At 42.6% G+C, this 15,627-nt stretch overlaps 2 protein-coding genes across 2 annotated transcripts in view; one reads left to right on the plus strand and one right to left on the minus strand.

Moving 5' to 3' along the window:
* Positions 1-15,627, minus strand: part of LOC143327616 (cysteine and glycine-rich protein 1-like) — a 314,154-nt gene that overhangs the window by 21,672 nt on the left and 276,855 nt on the right. The gene's annotated exons all lie outside the window — the stretch shown is intronic.
* Positions 1-15,627, plus strand: part of nav1b (neuron navigator 1b) — a 65,420-nt gene that overhangs the window by 11,401 nt on the left and 38,392 nt on the right. Inside the window, exons 2-5 of the mRNA XM_076741962.1 lie at positions 2,380-3,194; positions 3,430-3,518; positions 9,087-9,821; positions 15,508-15,610. Of these exons, the coding sequence (XP_076598077.1) occupies positions 2,407-3,194; positions 3,430-3,518; positions 9,087-9,821; positions 15,508-15,610 (1,715 nt within the window). The 5' untranslated portion in view covers positions 2,380-2,406. The remainder of the gene's footprint in view (positions 1-2,379; positions 3,195-3,429; positions 3,519-9,086; positions 9,822-15,507; positions 15,611-15,627) is intronic.

Consider the following 15,627-nt stretch of genomic DNA (forward strand, 5'->3'; position numbering starts at 1 on the left):
GTGGCACGTTCAATCCTTGTGCTTGTTTTTGGACTTGAAAAAAACTTGTCACATGATCAGACTAGATAGACGTAGACCTGATATTACCGTCACATTAAGAGCTGACCTTGTAACAACAGTTTTTTCAAGCAAAAAAGGGACATTGCTGGCTTAAGTAATGTCTTTGTCATTCAGACAAATTTGCTAATTCACTGTGTTTCATGGTTTATTAAACATTTTTTTTTGTCAGTGCAAACAGACGGTAATTGATAACTTCATTATTATTATATTACACTGCAGAGCCTGGAACATGTCCACTTAATGTCCCTCTGTGTATTTAACATTATTCTAATGTTGCCTTTACATGAATCTAATAGCAGGGCTGCAAATTAAGATTTTTATATCCATTAATCTGCACACTGTATGTTATCTGAACAAAGTGCCTGGTCCAAAAGCCAACAGTATTGAATTTACAACAGAGAAAAGCAGCAAATGCACGCACATTTAAGACAAGGAGCTTGAAAAATGACTCAAATGATAGTCACAGATTAAATTTTAGTGTGACTGATTAATCAGCTGGTCAGGACTTCATACACAGATAATATAAGAATGTAAAATGGTACGAGGGGTATGATTTGTTCAGAGATTTTGGTGCAGTATGATTTTCCTTGGCAGTAGCCACAGTTTTTTCCTCAATCACAGTCCTGTAAACATTAATTAATGGTCTCCTAAGTATCACCGTGATCTTGCATTTAGATGGAGGGATGGGGGTGATGGGGATGGGGGTGTGATGAAGCCCCCACCATTATATCTTTGGAGGGAGAGGTGCTGTCTGCAGGGCCGGGGTGGGGACAGCCGGAGTTGGCATGGCCTGAAAGGAGCCATTCTCCTGCTGGACGTGCCAAGTGGTGTCAGTCTGTCACCGGCTTTCACGGAGCGTCTCACACCGGAGGTTGTGGCTACAGCACCAGGAATACATTAGGCAAAGCTGTTGAAGCATATGGTGTCTTTTTAGATGCAGCTGATGCTTTGATTGATTTTGTGTTATGCTGTTGGATCATTTTTAATCGTTTTAAATACAACATAATTTCGATTGATTGTTCCTGAGAAAGATTTAGTTTTTTTTTTTTAATCCTTATTTAACCTTTGATTCGTTTTGCCGTCCATCAGCTGCTTTAACTCCCTCACTCGATGCTGCAACTGAAAGTCACCTAAACAGCATTTTATGTGAAGTTTCATTTTCTTTCTTGATCTTAATTTTTCTCTCAGATGAGGAATTTGAACCGGTGACTAATCTGGATCTCAGACCTTAAGCCTGCTTTGATGCTGTAATTGATACGTAATGGCATGATGGTCCTTCCCCTCAAAGCATCTTTTCCTCTTTCTTCTTTTCTACTCAGTACCTCTGTGGTTGGAAACTTCTTCTGTGCCCTGGAATGCACAGCTGTTTTACAGTATTTTTTTACAGTATTAATCTTAAATGAAGGATTTTTATCCGTGATACATTATCTGGGAAGGATGGATGTCCACAGCCTTCCATTAGCAAAAGCTTTATAGACCTGCATACAACAGGCATGTTGGCTATTCATTGGTTGGACTTTGGAAAATACACTTATTTACTTTTGTTACGATAGTTAGATGAAAAGTTCCAAATGCATGTTGAAAATGAAGTTACTGCCGACAGCTGGTTAGCTTAGCTTAGCTTTGCATAACAGCTGGAACCAGCAGAGACTCCAGGAAATTAATCTCCACCAAGAAACAGTCTGGCACATAACGGCCAGTAAAACAGCTAGTTGTAGGGATTAAAGAAACAAGATATAATGTGTTAATTGCTGAGTTTTAGAGGTGCTCTTAGGTGGATTTTGTTACCTTTGGACTGAGCCACTTATTTTCCTGCTGTTTAGCATCTTTGTGCTGTTATGTATATTTTGGTGATTTCTATCACAACTTACTTTGCAACCATTTGGTTTTAAAAATGCATCTTGAGTGTTCTGTTGAAAGCATCAGATTAAAATGCCTGATAGGTTCATCATTACATTGGCGTCAAGTCATCACTTTTGCCCCCGTACTCTATAGGCTGTACTTTCCACGCTGTCATGCTGACCATTAGCCTGAGGAAGAGGGTTGAAATGCTGCCTGTCTGGTCTAATGATGTGCAGTTACTCACTGCTTCCTCTGCTCTAGACACTTGTTCCTGTTTCTGATGATATTCATTGAGTAAAAGTGTGAAACAAACACACCTCTCTTATTTTTTTAGTGTTATTTTTTAAATCAAGACGTTCTCATATTTGCACATGTAATAGTGCTATGAATCTTAGCTCTTAACTTTACTCTGAATTGAAAATGTATGAACTACATTTGTATTTTGCTCCAACTTTGAATTTCTTCCTTTCTTCCCAGATTTTGGTCCAGTGACTCTCACCAACCATGAGCGGTGGCTTGAATATCAAAGTCATATCTCAGAGCCAGAGCGACGCAGGTGTCAGCTCGAGTCTGCCTTTACCTCGAAGCATGTTGCCTCTCTCCAAGATGGATCCCAAACCACAATATGGTGGCCTCCCCAATCCCACAGCGCAGTATCAGCACGCCGCCAAAAGACAGCCTTCCTATTCCTCATCCTCTGTGTCCGTGGGTGCTGCCGAGCTGCTGAAAGGTGCAGCTTTAAAGAACCACCTGCTGCAACAAAAAGCTGGCGCGTATTATCACCGAAGCCCAGCAGCTACAGAGCGAAGCGATGGAACGTGCTCTGCATACAGCAGCCCTCAGATACCAAAGAGAGAAGTCCCACGCTCTAAAGACACGCTGGACCTCCGCACCAGCACGCTGACCCACAAGGCTCTGCGAGACCTCCAGCTGCGACGAACCACCAACAAAAACTGGACCTTTGGAAAATACCGTCTGAGGAGTGTGGACAATGCGGCTGACGACGACGACGACGCCTTGTGCCGGCTCTCTAATGTCCAGTTAGGCCACGGAAGAGGACGTCTGCTCTGCACTAAAGGTGCAAATGGGAATGAGATACCAGCGCTGTCTTCGGTTGGAACGGGCAACAACCAAAGAGAGGTGAGGAACATCTCCAACCAGGACCTTCGAGCTCCCGAACGAGAGGTGTCCAGCAACAAATCAAAGGCTTCTCATCGAGCATTCAACACACCACGCAGAGGGAGTGAGCCAGGAAAAGTCAACATGGCCGCTGTTGCTCCCTTCAGGTTCAGGTGAGGGCAGTGTTTCACCTTTTAAGATGGGAAGATAAGCAGCGACACAGAGACTGCGGTTTATTTTTGATACATGTCGAGGGACACATCAAGACGCTTTAGGGCATCTCATTCTACCTCTTATAAATCCTTGTCTATGTTTTAAAAAGAGCATTTTCTTTTTTTAGTAACACTTAATCTGTTTTTTGGTTTGTTTCTTAGTCCATTAAAGTGTGTTTACTTTCTGTTCCTGCAGGTTTCAGGTCCACCAGGACCCAGATGCTTCCCTTGATGATCTTAGTGACTGTTCCTCTGACTCCATGGAGGTCTGCTGTGACGATCTAGGTGAGTGTCTTTGAGTCTCCTCCCACTGATCTTTTCAACCTGGGAAATACAGACACACCTGATGCTCGAAAGCAGTGGTTCCTGAAAGGGTCACAGGAAGATTGACTGGATACTAAAGGGAAAAAAAAAAACATCTTCCTAGACTCTTAGACTTTTCTGTAAATTTCCTTTCTTTCTTGTGAAACACTGAATTCATTTTCTTCAAGCCTCTAGATATTATTCAAACATGAAAGGCAAAAATCAGCCTTTGTTTGAAGTGCTCAATGCTCTTTAGGCTATGGCAGGTTCCCCATCCCTTTTCCTATCACATCTCTACCATCAGCTTTCCAATTAAAGCATAAAGTCTTTCAAAAATTACAATTACATATAAATAAGAAGTGTCCACAGCTCAGACATATGCAGCCTGTGAGGAGGGGTCATACAAACATTTTAAAGGAAAGAATTTAACGAAGTTGCTGTTAAACTACCAATAAGCAGTGACTCTGACGCTCAGTGATAAAACTGCGTGATATCTGAAGGTTATCATCTGGATCTTAAAGTCAAAGAGAAGGCAGTCTATAAAGTTTAATCACTTTGCCAGCTAAAAATTGAATTCCACCTTCGTCCTTTAGCAGTACTCGTCCTCCCTATGCAGTGTCATTATGCCAGAATAAGTTACTTAAATCAAGCAAAAAGAAACTTTTTCACTCAGTTCGCAGAGTTCAACCTGTTAGTTGTGCAAAATCCTGTTTTTCCAATTGTATTATATTGCATCCTGTAACACCCAAGCTTTAATGTGGCTGAATGTTGACACTGGACTCTGTTCAGCGTGGCAGTTGTTCTCACCAGAGCTGCTGCCAACTCGCAACGAAAGCCTCACACTGCATGTACCACCTGTTATGTGCATCAGGATTTCCTGAAGTACTTCACTTCTTTCTTTATGTGGGAAAACACAGATTTCTGGCAGCGAGCGCGTCTGTCAAATCACACAGCGCCGTTAACGCAGCGCTGTTTCTTAAATGTGTTTGTGTCTCTGGTGTGCCATCATGATGATGTTTACGTCATCTGTCAGTGCTGAGTTAAACATTAAAAGTTGTGTTTGTTCTGATGCCTGCGACAGCTCTGTACCTCACACATCTCGTTGCTTAGAGACACACACACACACGCACTGTTTGCATGGTCAATATTTCATTATTTTAAGGAACTCTGAATATCTTGCTGAAAGAAGGCAGTTCACCATTAGCAGTTACAACCACAGCGATTCAATCAATTAATTATAACAAGGGGGAGATTTGCATGATTAAAGATGTTAAGTAAATACTGTCAGTGATATTCATTTAAGTAAGCAAGTAAGCACTATGGCCTCAGGGGTAATAGCTGTGACCACAAAACAGAATTAATACTTAAACATGTTTGTTGTGTGACTTCACATCAAGAGCTTGGTATCTGTTTTTCCAGCAGCCTCGTCATTTCAGCATTAAGTCACTTTAAAACCTGCTGTTACTCACTAGTGGAGGAAGAGGTTCCTCCCAGACCTCAAAAAAAGTAACTGAAATGCACCCGCTGAACGTCAAACACACTGTTGTTCATCTGTTCAGCTAATTAAATAAAAGCTTTAAAGATGAATAAGAGTCTACAGCCATGCTAGCGGCTCAGTGAAGCTGTCTGTAGACACAGCGGTGCTCTGAGCTAAATGCTAACATCAGTAAGCTAACATGCTCAGGATGACGATGCTAACATGCTGATGTTTAGCAGGTATAATGTTTTAATGTTCACCATCTTAGTTTAGCGTGTTATCATGTTAACATCTAATAATTACACACAAAGTGCAGCTCAAGTTGAAGGGAATGCCATGTGTTTTGCAGGCATTTGGTCATAAAGTGTGAGTGTTGCACAAATTCATATGTTGACCTGCAGATGGTGACACTTTAACCAAAACCTCAAACACATGGTGGCGTTCGAGGGAAAGTCAGGAGATTTGGTCAAATTTTCAACCCATCTAATATTAGGGGAGATATTTCAGTGTGGACAGTACAGCAGTTACAGCAATTCACAGTAAAGCAGTTACATGGTAGAAATGTCTGAAGCAGTTGTCTGATGTTCAAAACCTAGATTGCTAGCCTGAATTACTTTACAACAAGTCATTTTGGCTAACATGTTTGATGTATTTGTCTCTCCTGATCAGCCAACATGCAAATGTAATTGCACTGGGCTATTATCAAACCCCCTAACTGTCTTCTTAATTATCTTAATGACTTTGAGGGGTGAGAGCCGCCAGCCAGCCTCCTCTGGGAGACACAAGACCAGAGACTGAGTGGTCCTCAGCTGAGGGTGGACAGATGCAGGACAGAGAGATTGAGTGGTTTGATGGGAGGATCGGCTTTCACCTCCTGTCTGGGAGTTCCTCCTGTCCCTACTGGACAGACCGGAGGGACGCTTAAATTCTGTTTTTTGACCATAGAGCAAAGAGATGTGTCTTTGTAAGCTGTCATCCAGCTTCAACTACAAGTTATCTGGAACATGAAAAATAGGGTTGTATTAAAGTCAGTAGAAACATCTGCAGAAACTAAAACTCAGTTCGGATCTCTGGTGAGAAATCTTGCTTTAAAATGACTAAAGTTTCAGACTAGGGAGACTCTGCTCCAGGATTCATACTGCACAGAAAATTAATCACTCAGACAAGATGGTTTTTGCCTTTTGCTATCGTTTCCAGCAGCTTGACTTCATTATGAATGGACTATAGCTCAGCACATGAAGGATATTTTGGTGAGAAAACGCTCATAACTTTCCAGGTCAGTCTTCATCCCTCAGGCTGCTCACATTCCTGCAAACACAATGATTCTGATAGATCTCTGTTTATGAGCTTCAGCAATTACCACATGACTTCAACATCATGCACAAACAATCTCGATGTGTTCCCTTAATACCATGTTTCAACCTACATGTGCACATTTTCACTGATGTTATCTGTGGGTTTTCCCCTTTGAGCACATGTGGAAGTCTCCCAGACATTCTTGAATCCGTTGCATTATAGCAGCTGAGCAGCCCCAAAATGATTACATGTGCTGTCCAGGGAATAGACAGCTGTGTAACCGTCCTGTCATACCGTTCACATACACACACAAACACACACACACACACACACACACACACACACACACACATACACGATTACTCAGATGGCCAGTTGGAGAGAGAGAATCAGACCCAGATGTGAAAGAAACCAAATGAAAGATGCAGCTCCACCCTGCTCTCTCCTGAGAAGTGGTGACGATTGAAAGTTTCTGCATCTAAATGTACAGATTGAACCCTACTTTTTTTTTTTTTTTTCCAACCCCTCCAATAATCCACAAATGCCAACCTGTTGGCGGTGCAAGAGGAGAAGTCAGGGGATCACTGAAGTCATCAGCATTTATGCTCTGGAGGCAATGAATATGCGTGCCGACATTTCAATAAAAAACAAAAATATCACCAAACCTACAAGACTTGATTCACTGTGGACCTTGAATATCTGTACAAAATTTCCTTCTGTCTAACTTTGTTGACATATTTAGACGATACCAAAGTGGGGGACTGATCAACCAAATGACAGATTGCCATTACCATCACTAAACCCCAGAATCAGAGGTTTTTGCTTATTTCTGTGCTTTATGCACAGTTGAAACCATCTAAGGCTCGCAGTAAATTTGTCATGTTGTAATTTGCTATCCTATGATTCATTACAAAATGCTCACTCTCCAAGACAAATAAGCTATTCACTGCATCGTAGGTGGAGTAAAGGTCTCCGTCAGTGATCTGGAGTCAGCAGGGGAGCCCTAGAACTCGTGATGAGGAGGAACAAGATGTGACATTGTTCCCAGAAACTAATTGCCAGATCAGACAACCTCACTGGTCAATGAGGCGCCGCAGGTGCTGTGAAACCCAAATAAAAAAAAGCAGTGGAGTGTGCTGCAAACCCATTGTGGGCATTGTAGTTAACAGGTCACTCATGTCCAGTGGATGTGCACCATCTAGCATGCTTGTTTTCAGTCATGCTGTGTTAAGGAAAAGAGCAACCATTGACTCAGCCATTCACCAAAGAAGTCTGCTCGCTAGCTTTGCATTTGCGTTCTTTAAAGACGAAATTTGATTTGATGATAATATTATGATGGCTGTGTAACAGTTTATGGAAAAGGTGAACGTTTCTTTGGCAGCTGTGTTTGTGCGCTGCAGCGAGGTCTGGTGCCGATGACATGCAGGCAGTGAGAGAGGGTGGTTTCCATGGAGCAGCGCTGCATGAGAGCGCTGCGGAGCCTCCTCAATCCTCCTGAGAGACGGCGGTGTGGAATATCTTAAAAAGATGATTATGCTCATATGTTAGCAAAAACCCCCCTGCCTCAAAACAATGTGACTGGATTTTCAATTTAACGCAATCACGTGTGTGTGTGTATGAGTGTGTGTGTGTGAATGTGTGTATACATGTGTCTTATGCTGACTTGAAGATTTCCAAAGTGTGGTTTTGGGTGTGTTACGAGCTTAGACTGGCACATCTTGTCGCTCGCTCAGTCTGCTCAAGTGAAGTCACCCATTTGGCCGATACACTTTTTGGATTTAAAGCCAAGTTTTCTCTTGTATTTTCCAGCAAAAAGCCTTTTTTTTTTTTTTTTTTTTTAGTTATTTTCATTAACATCACATGATTTACATGAGCCTTTAACATTTAAGTCATTGTTGATATTTTTTTGACATGAATGCAGTTGTCCATTTACAGCAGGACAACACACTGCTGAATTTTAGCATGTGTTTTATCCATCTGTAAATCTGGAATTGATATCGTAAGGAAGCTCAGACAGGATCAAGAGATAATCTGGATGCTCCAGTTGTTGCATTGTCAGGATTTTTTTTGACTGTGATATTGATTTATGCTATGGTCTCTAATTATATATCAAAATGTGTATGCACTCTCATTAACAACACTTCCACTAACATAACAAATCATGCATCATGTTGAGTGTATTGAACAGGCGACACTGGAGGTGAGGGAGGGGGAGGGGGAGAACAAAGGAATCAGAGGAGATGGTGGGAAAACATGGTGCCTTAGAGGAGAACGGTGCCTGATTTTAAAAGCCACACATGATCACTCCTCATCGCTTTCTTGCATTTCGCATATTCTGCTGAGACACCGCAAAGCATCTTTAAATGTAGGGAAAAAGAGGGAAGGAGGAGGGAGGATGGGAGGGAAGACGGAGGCGAGGGAGAGGCAGCAGAAAGGAGGGGGAGGAGGGAGCGTTGTTGCGTCTGCCGCCGCTGTCATTCCGCTGCTGCGCGGTTCGGCGGCAGGAGGGTGTGCTGAAGGGAGGAGTGTGGAAAAAACGGAGGAAAGGAGGACGGGAGGGAAGGAGAGAAAGGGAGTGCCTGGGCAGCACTGCAACAGCTGCAGCTGCAGCAGCCTGTCAGGACGAAAGAGGGAGAGAAGGAGGCAGAAGGAAGAAAGAAGGCTGCAGGATTGCCTTACAGGAAGCATTTTTATGAATGTTTTTGCACAAGGAAAAGGGTTTGATAAGGAAGCCTTTTTTCTCCCCTGCTGATGCTTTTCTATATGGTCTCATGCAGGAGGCATGCTTGGAAATAGTGTGAAAGGCAGAGGAGATTTGAAGATGGAAAGGACTGATAGCACAAAGGCATACGGCCAAGCAGATGGCAAAGGAGTTGGTGTGGCAGCTAAGAGGGCCAAGTCAGGAGTGCCCCAGAGCACACAGCGGGGTGAACTGAAGGTTTACCGGCCGGGGAGCTCTGATGGCAGGCTACCAGTGCCCTCCAATCTCCGCAAGCAGAGGTCTATGACAAACCTGGCTGTGCTCACTGATGCTGAGAAGAAGTTGCACCTCTATGAGCCCAAGTGGTGCGATGACATGGCCAAGCCTGGAGCGGGGCAGACCAAGACGGGCAAGCCAAAGACGGTGGGGGGTGGTAGCAGTGCCGGAGGGGGTGCCCCTCTCTCTCGAAATCTATCCAAATCTGAACACTCGTTGTTCCAGGGCAAACCCAAGCCCTTCAGCCCCCTGGCTGCTCCCTCTGCTCTGAGCAAGCAGAGTCGCATTCCTCGTGGTCCTTACGCAGAGGTGAAGCCCCTGAGCAAGGCACCTGAGGATGGCAAGTCAGATGACGAGATCCTCTCCAGCAAGGCCAAGGCCAACGCTAAGAAGCAGGGAGCTGGGGCTGGAGGGGAGTCCGGTTCCAAAGGCCAAGGGGAGGAAGGGGGAGACAAGCCTTTCCTGAAGGTGGACCCAGAACTGGTGGTGACAGTGCTGGGTGACCTGGAGCAGCTGCTCTTCAGTCAGATGTTAGGTGAGTACAGCAGAGCAGTCTTGATACCTCTTCCACCCCAGGGCCCCTGTAGTACGTGTGTCTGCCATGTGCTACAACCCAAACGCCCCGCTTGTACGATTTCCCAGTGCTTCTCAAAGTCGGCAGCACGCCCCCTTTGATACAACCACCACACGGCACCTGCTTGCTGCTGCAGACCCACATTCCCCCTGAATGGATTTCAGCCGCTGACGATCGTGGGGGGAAAAAAAAAGGAGGCATCCTCGTGCTTGCAAAGCATGCTCCTCTCCTTATTGTTTCATTGAATGCTGCATCAGTTCGTCATTTTTACATAAAGCTGAATGGTTAGTAGAATACCAAAGCTATCCTGATGCTCTATTGTTCTTACTCCAGCATGTCAAGCAGGTGTCTGAGGCTTGGTGCCATTGAGGATGTGAAATATGCTTGCTTCCTATCATAGCATTGCCAGCTGATTGCATGAAAAAAGCCTGAGGGGTTGGGGATTATTACCAACAGACTGATCTCCTTCCTAAAGCTCTGGTTTGCTACAACATGTGCTGATGCACTCGAGGGTCCGTCCGCTGCTCCACGTACGCTTCCAAAAAGAGACATGGGAAATAAAGCATGCCATGTTGAATTAATTTTAGGCACACAGACACATATTTAGCCACCTCCCTGCTCCATTCATCTGTAGAGCATTGACAGATGGTTTACACCCTGTGTACTACAGCGGATGGCAGAGAAAATGGCTTTCTCTCTGGAGGTGTAGGTCAGGTTTATCAATAGAAAGGGGCTTGGCGAATAACAAGTGTATTGATCATGTGATGTTGATTATGAGTCAAATGAATTCATCATTTTTCAGCCTGTTTTTCCTTTGGCTATCAAAGCATAACTACTTGTTTAATGGCAGGTGCAGTTTCTAATTATTTTAGTCACATGATGGGAGAAGGTATCACAGTTCAACCCAAAATTTACGTTTTTCCTGTAAGGTTATTTGACATCATACATTTTAGTTATTCTACTGTTCAGACCTCAAGTCTTTTGGTTCTTTAAGTAAGTATTATGATAAAAAAAAATGTTTTACAGAGACAGTTTTCATGCATAAAAGGGTTACATTTTGGTTTCTAATTCAAAGAACTGGAAGGTTAGAGTGCACGTTTCTCATTCGTTGACACTAATTGCACTAATGCATTAATTCATTCTCCTAAAATCCTATCGTTGACAAATCTGGTTCAAGCATGTCATCAACAGGCATTTAATGTATTATTCAGTTATTTGTTCCTCCATTGCTCCATACCATCAGGAGAACATGTTCTCTGTTGCATCTTAATGAACACATCTGTGCTGATTTAATCCGTTATCCATGCCTCATTAGTCTATACCACATGGACATCTATCACTCATGTTAGTCACACTGAAAATCAACTAAGCTGTAAACAATAACAAGGATATCATGGATAGCAGCAAGGCATCTTTGGGTGTTGTTGTGTGTTTGACTGTGAAACCACAACCAATTTCTGAAAGCTATGCAGAATCCAGCACCACACCCATGTCTGCTTTATAAACCTAATTGCATAAAATTTGCTGTAGGGCTGATGCGTCTTTTCTCCTCAACGTATCGCGCTGACCTCCATGACATTTCCAGATCGATCAAAGTCATTATTTCTCAGAGAGGGAGTTTATTATCTTAATGAATAATGTATCATCATTTAAGATGTTAATCCCATGCAGGTATTTGACACAAGTCAAGTGCTTTGTGCCCGTTAAAGATCAAATAACTGTCAAAATTGTGTGAGAACACAATGCGGTGAAGCAGAGAGGAGAAACTATGGCAACACTGATTATTGATCTAGATTGATCAGGAAGAGAAAAATATCTTTAATTACAGTAATATTAATTTTTTTGTAGCCTTATCTGAACACTCTTTTGTGTTAGACTTAAACTTTTTGTCCAACTACTGTATTGCACATGTACAGTGGACATGCTTGTTACTGTAAATAGACCTTTTTAGTCATGCATTCAATGCTTAATGCTCTGCAGCATGTCTCATTATAAGCAAGCTGAAAGGATGCTTTTACTTCTGATCATAGAGGCTCTCTTTGTTTACCAATATGACATCAAGAATGGTGAACTTAGTTAATGGGCTCATTTATTAAACTCACCATGTAAGTTTGTGCAGCGTGGCTGTCATCCAGTACGGGAACACTGCATAGCACTTCCTCATCACACGACGAGGCTGCAGATGTGCCACAACAAAAAAAAAAAAGAAAAAGAAAAAGAAAACTTCCTTCCAGATCAAATTGAATTTTCATACTTTATTTTGTGGTTTATTAATATTACGAAATAATTGCAACTTCTGTTTAACTTTTCTTCCTCGTCACATAGAGCGGTTAAGCTTGCACTGTCACTGGCTTGCACCATGAATATAGACTAACCTCAAATCAGTTTCAAAATGATGAATGTGCAATGATAAATAGATTTGAGGTCATTAGGATGACAGATATACAGTATATTCAGAAGGAAGCAGAAGATTAGAGTAGTGCAGGCAGCAATACTCCTGGAAAAATCTCTCTTCTAGACAGCAAGGGGATGAGCAAACCTCATCTCATTCTAATTATATGTGATCTGTCATGCAAGATCTCAAACGTAGCCATGGCCTACAGCTATGTGGAATCATAGTGGGGCGGTGGAATGGGTATATGGGTGAAGCAGTGGTCACAGGAGGCCTTATTACAAGCCATGCAGACTGCAAGGGTCACAAGGGACAGTACAGGCAAAAAAAATGGTCTCATAGGCAAGACATATCTGATGGTGTGCTATTTGAATATTTGATAATGATATTTTATGCCAAAACTGCAACATGACTGAATGTTTCAGCTTATCGGAGCAATGCATTTGTAGGCCAAGAACCTCATCTCAACATGTTATTTTGAAAAGGGATGAGTGATATCCATTCACAATGAGCAATCCATGTGGCTCTCAAAAAAGTGATCGCCCACTTCTAACTCACTGTGAGAGTGTTTCTTTTAATTAAAGTTATTTTCCTGGCTGTTTGCCATTGTGAGAAACTCTGAAAAGCTCTAAGTCCATTTGAGGTAGAAGAATAGTAACCTTCAATGAAGCTGCCTTCAAAGTGAACTGTGGAGGCTGATAAAGCCTCAGTCCTCTCACCGATTTTGTCAGTTTATGGAAATTCGACTGAAAATGATGCTAATGCTTCATTGAACTGGTGCAACACATACAGCCTTTAATGATGATGAAGCAGTGTTTGTAAGGTGACTGACTTAAGTCCTTTAACAATACTTCAGAATTAATTTGGCCGTACTTCAGCCTGCTGCTTCAACACAGAGCACTTCCTGTGTTGCATCATTCCTACTGTAGGTCTTTCCCCATTCACATCTGCTTCAGTATTCTGTGCGAGTTTTCCTTCTCTCTATTGTAGACATCACTGCAATGCAGGGTGCCAGAGGACTGTCAGTCACTGCACAGTGCATAATGCATACAGTATATACTCAAAACAGATGCGATTCACATGTGTGACCAGGTTTCCTGTGTGAGTATATTCCCTGGAATTCATCACAAAGTAAATTAGCAGTATCCCAGAATTACGGTGTGGTTAGTGGGGTTTGTAGATGTGATGGGACCAAGATTTATTCCGAGACTCCCTCATGCCTATTCTTTTATTCTGTTAGCCTTGAAATGAGTACATGTTATTCTCTGCTTCCCTTCTCATAATACCAAATAAACTTAACTGATTACCTCTTTGGGATCGCAAGAGGCTTGTGCCTGTCCAAGTTCACCCTGCTTGAGAGGGATGAAGACCACCTGATGCAACGCCGCCTCCTAGAATTCATGTTTATATATGCAACTTATGTGCATTAGCAAACACGTTGTTGGTACTGAGCGTAAAATGTTTTAAACTGTGACATTTTATGAGATGCTTGTCGTACTGTGAAAGTCTCATACCCTCATCCATAAACTAACGGTACAGAACTCAAACAAAGGAAGGATGTTGATAAGAATCAATAAGTGTATTCACCACTTTGGCAACTGCCTTGTGAAAAATAGTCCTTTACAAGTTGCTGGCGAATACTTTGGATGACGCTCAAGGAATCACTGCCAAATCCTATTGGCTAAGTCCAAAGTCACTCCCTGTTTGCTATGATATAATTATATAACAATTGATTTGAGTCATTTACTTGATGTTTAATTTCTGGTCCCACAATGCGACACAACATGTTTTAAAGATGCAAAAAAAAAGTTGTGTGACAATAACATACATTTGAATCCTCATCAATTTGTTTACAAAATCTCAACATCCTGCTCACTATGGAGTAAACAAAAAGTGTTAATTTATAGAGTGAACAAGGTTTTGCGCACAGCCTCGGACTTCAACTGTCAAGTCTTTGAAAACTTTTTACTATATTAAATCAAAGCGTATAATAGAATCTCTTCTAAAAAAAAAAAAAGTTACCTATACCTGAGTCCTCATGAGTTTCCATCAAGATCATATTTAAGATCAACTCAGTATCTCAATATTTAGTTTACCTCACACAGACTCACGAGTGCTTGTCAATATTGTACATACACAGCACACACCTACAGTATATTGGATTGTGAGGTACAAGTTTTTAGAAAACTGTTTATTGGTTTTTCACCGAGCCCATAGTTTGTATGTATTCGGGTCGACTGACACCAGTTATTGTTATCAACAGTTCTATAATAAACAGGCCCTCAGCTTCATTTGAACCCGACAGCATATCCCTAGCGTTGGTTAGCCAAAAGGACGTCAGCAAATGTCCTCTGAATGTGTGAACTGCATGTAAATGTTTGTGTGTGATGGTGATACTTGCAGTTTACACCTTCTGTTGAATTAGTTCTACATCCCCTGATGAAAGCAGCTTATTATTTGAAGTGTGTTCCCCTGACGTCCTCGCCTCTCCTCCAGCTATTCCCCCCTAATGCATTGAATGTTAATTTCTCTCTGCCTGGGGGTTTTTGCCTCCACACTGCAGTGGAAAACCCCATCTTCTTGTGTTTTTAAGACAAGGAGGTTTCTCTCATTTGTTAGAGCGAACACAACAACACTTCTAATTGTGCTGTAGTATCGATTTAACATGGTCATCACCCACTGACTGCACGCAACAGAGTCCGAATAAGCTGACCTCGAGGGAAATCCTTCTGGCTGCCGTTCAGCTTATTGTTAGCCTTCCAACTTCGACTGAGTGACTCTGAGATGATGCTCAATAAAACGCTGGAAAAGCTCTGGATAGAAACTCAGCGACTTGAAAGAGATCCTGGTGTGGCATGGATGTCAGAATACATCCCCCTGGTGGGCGATCTAAGTTACAGGCAACCTTTCAGTATTTTATTTTTCTAATATGCACCATGTCAGTGCAGAGGGGGGCGGGGGGTAGAGCAGGGGTTACCATGGTGAGGGAGGCCCATGGAGTGAAATTTGTCTGCTTAATGATGTGAACATACGTCGGCTCTGTGTTTACAAGGAGGACACCTGTCACATCAGTCCAGACACAAATAAAACGAGCGAGAACGCGTGCATGTGGAGGCGAGAAAGTGCGCGTGTGTGCATGCATTGATTCTCTTAAAACACGAGTCCAGACCACAATAAAACTGCAGCTTGTATCCGAGTTTTACTTTGACGCTCTAAATGTTTTATGACCTTTTGTTCTGCATGACCGACCCACAGACCCTGAATCCCAGAGGAAGCGGACCGTGCAGAATGTTCTTGACCTTCGCCAGAATTTGGAGGATACGATGTCGAGTCTGCGGGGCTCGCAGCTTAGCCATAGGTAAGTGCACCGTATCT

This window comes from Chaetodon auriga, chromosome 2, assembly GCF_051107435.1.
Source record: "Chaetodon auriga isolate fChaAug3 chromosome 2, fChaAug3.hap1, whole genome shotgun sequence".
NCBI classification, from domain to species: domain Eukaryota; kingdom Metazoa; phylum Chordata; class Actinopteri; order Chaetodontiformes; family Chaetodontidae; genus Chaetodon; species Chaetodon auriga.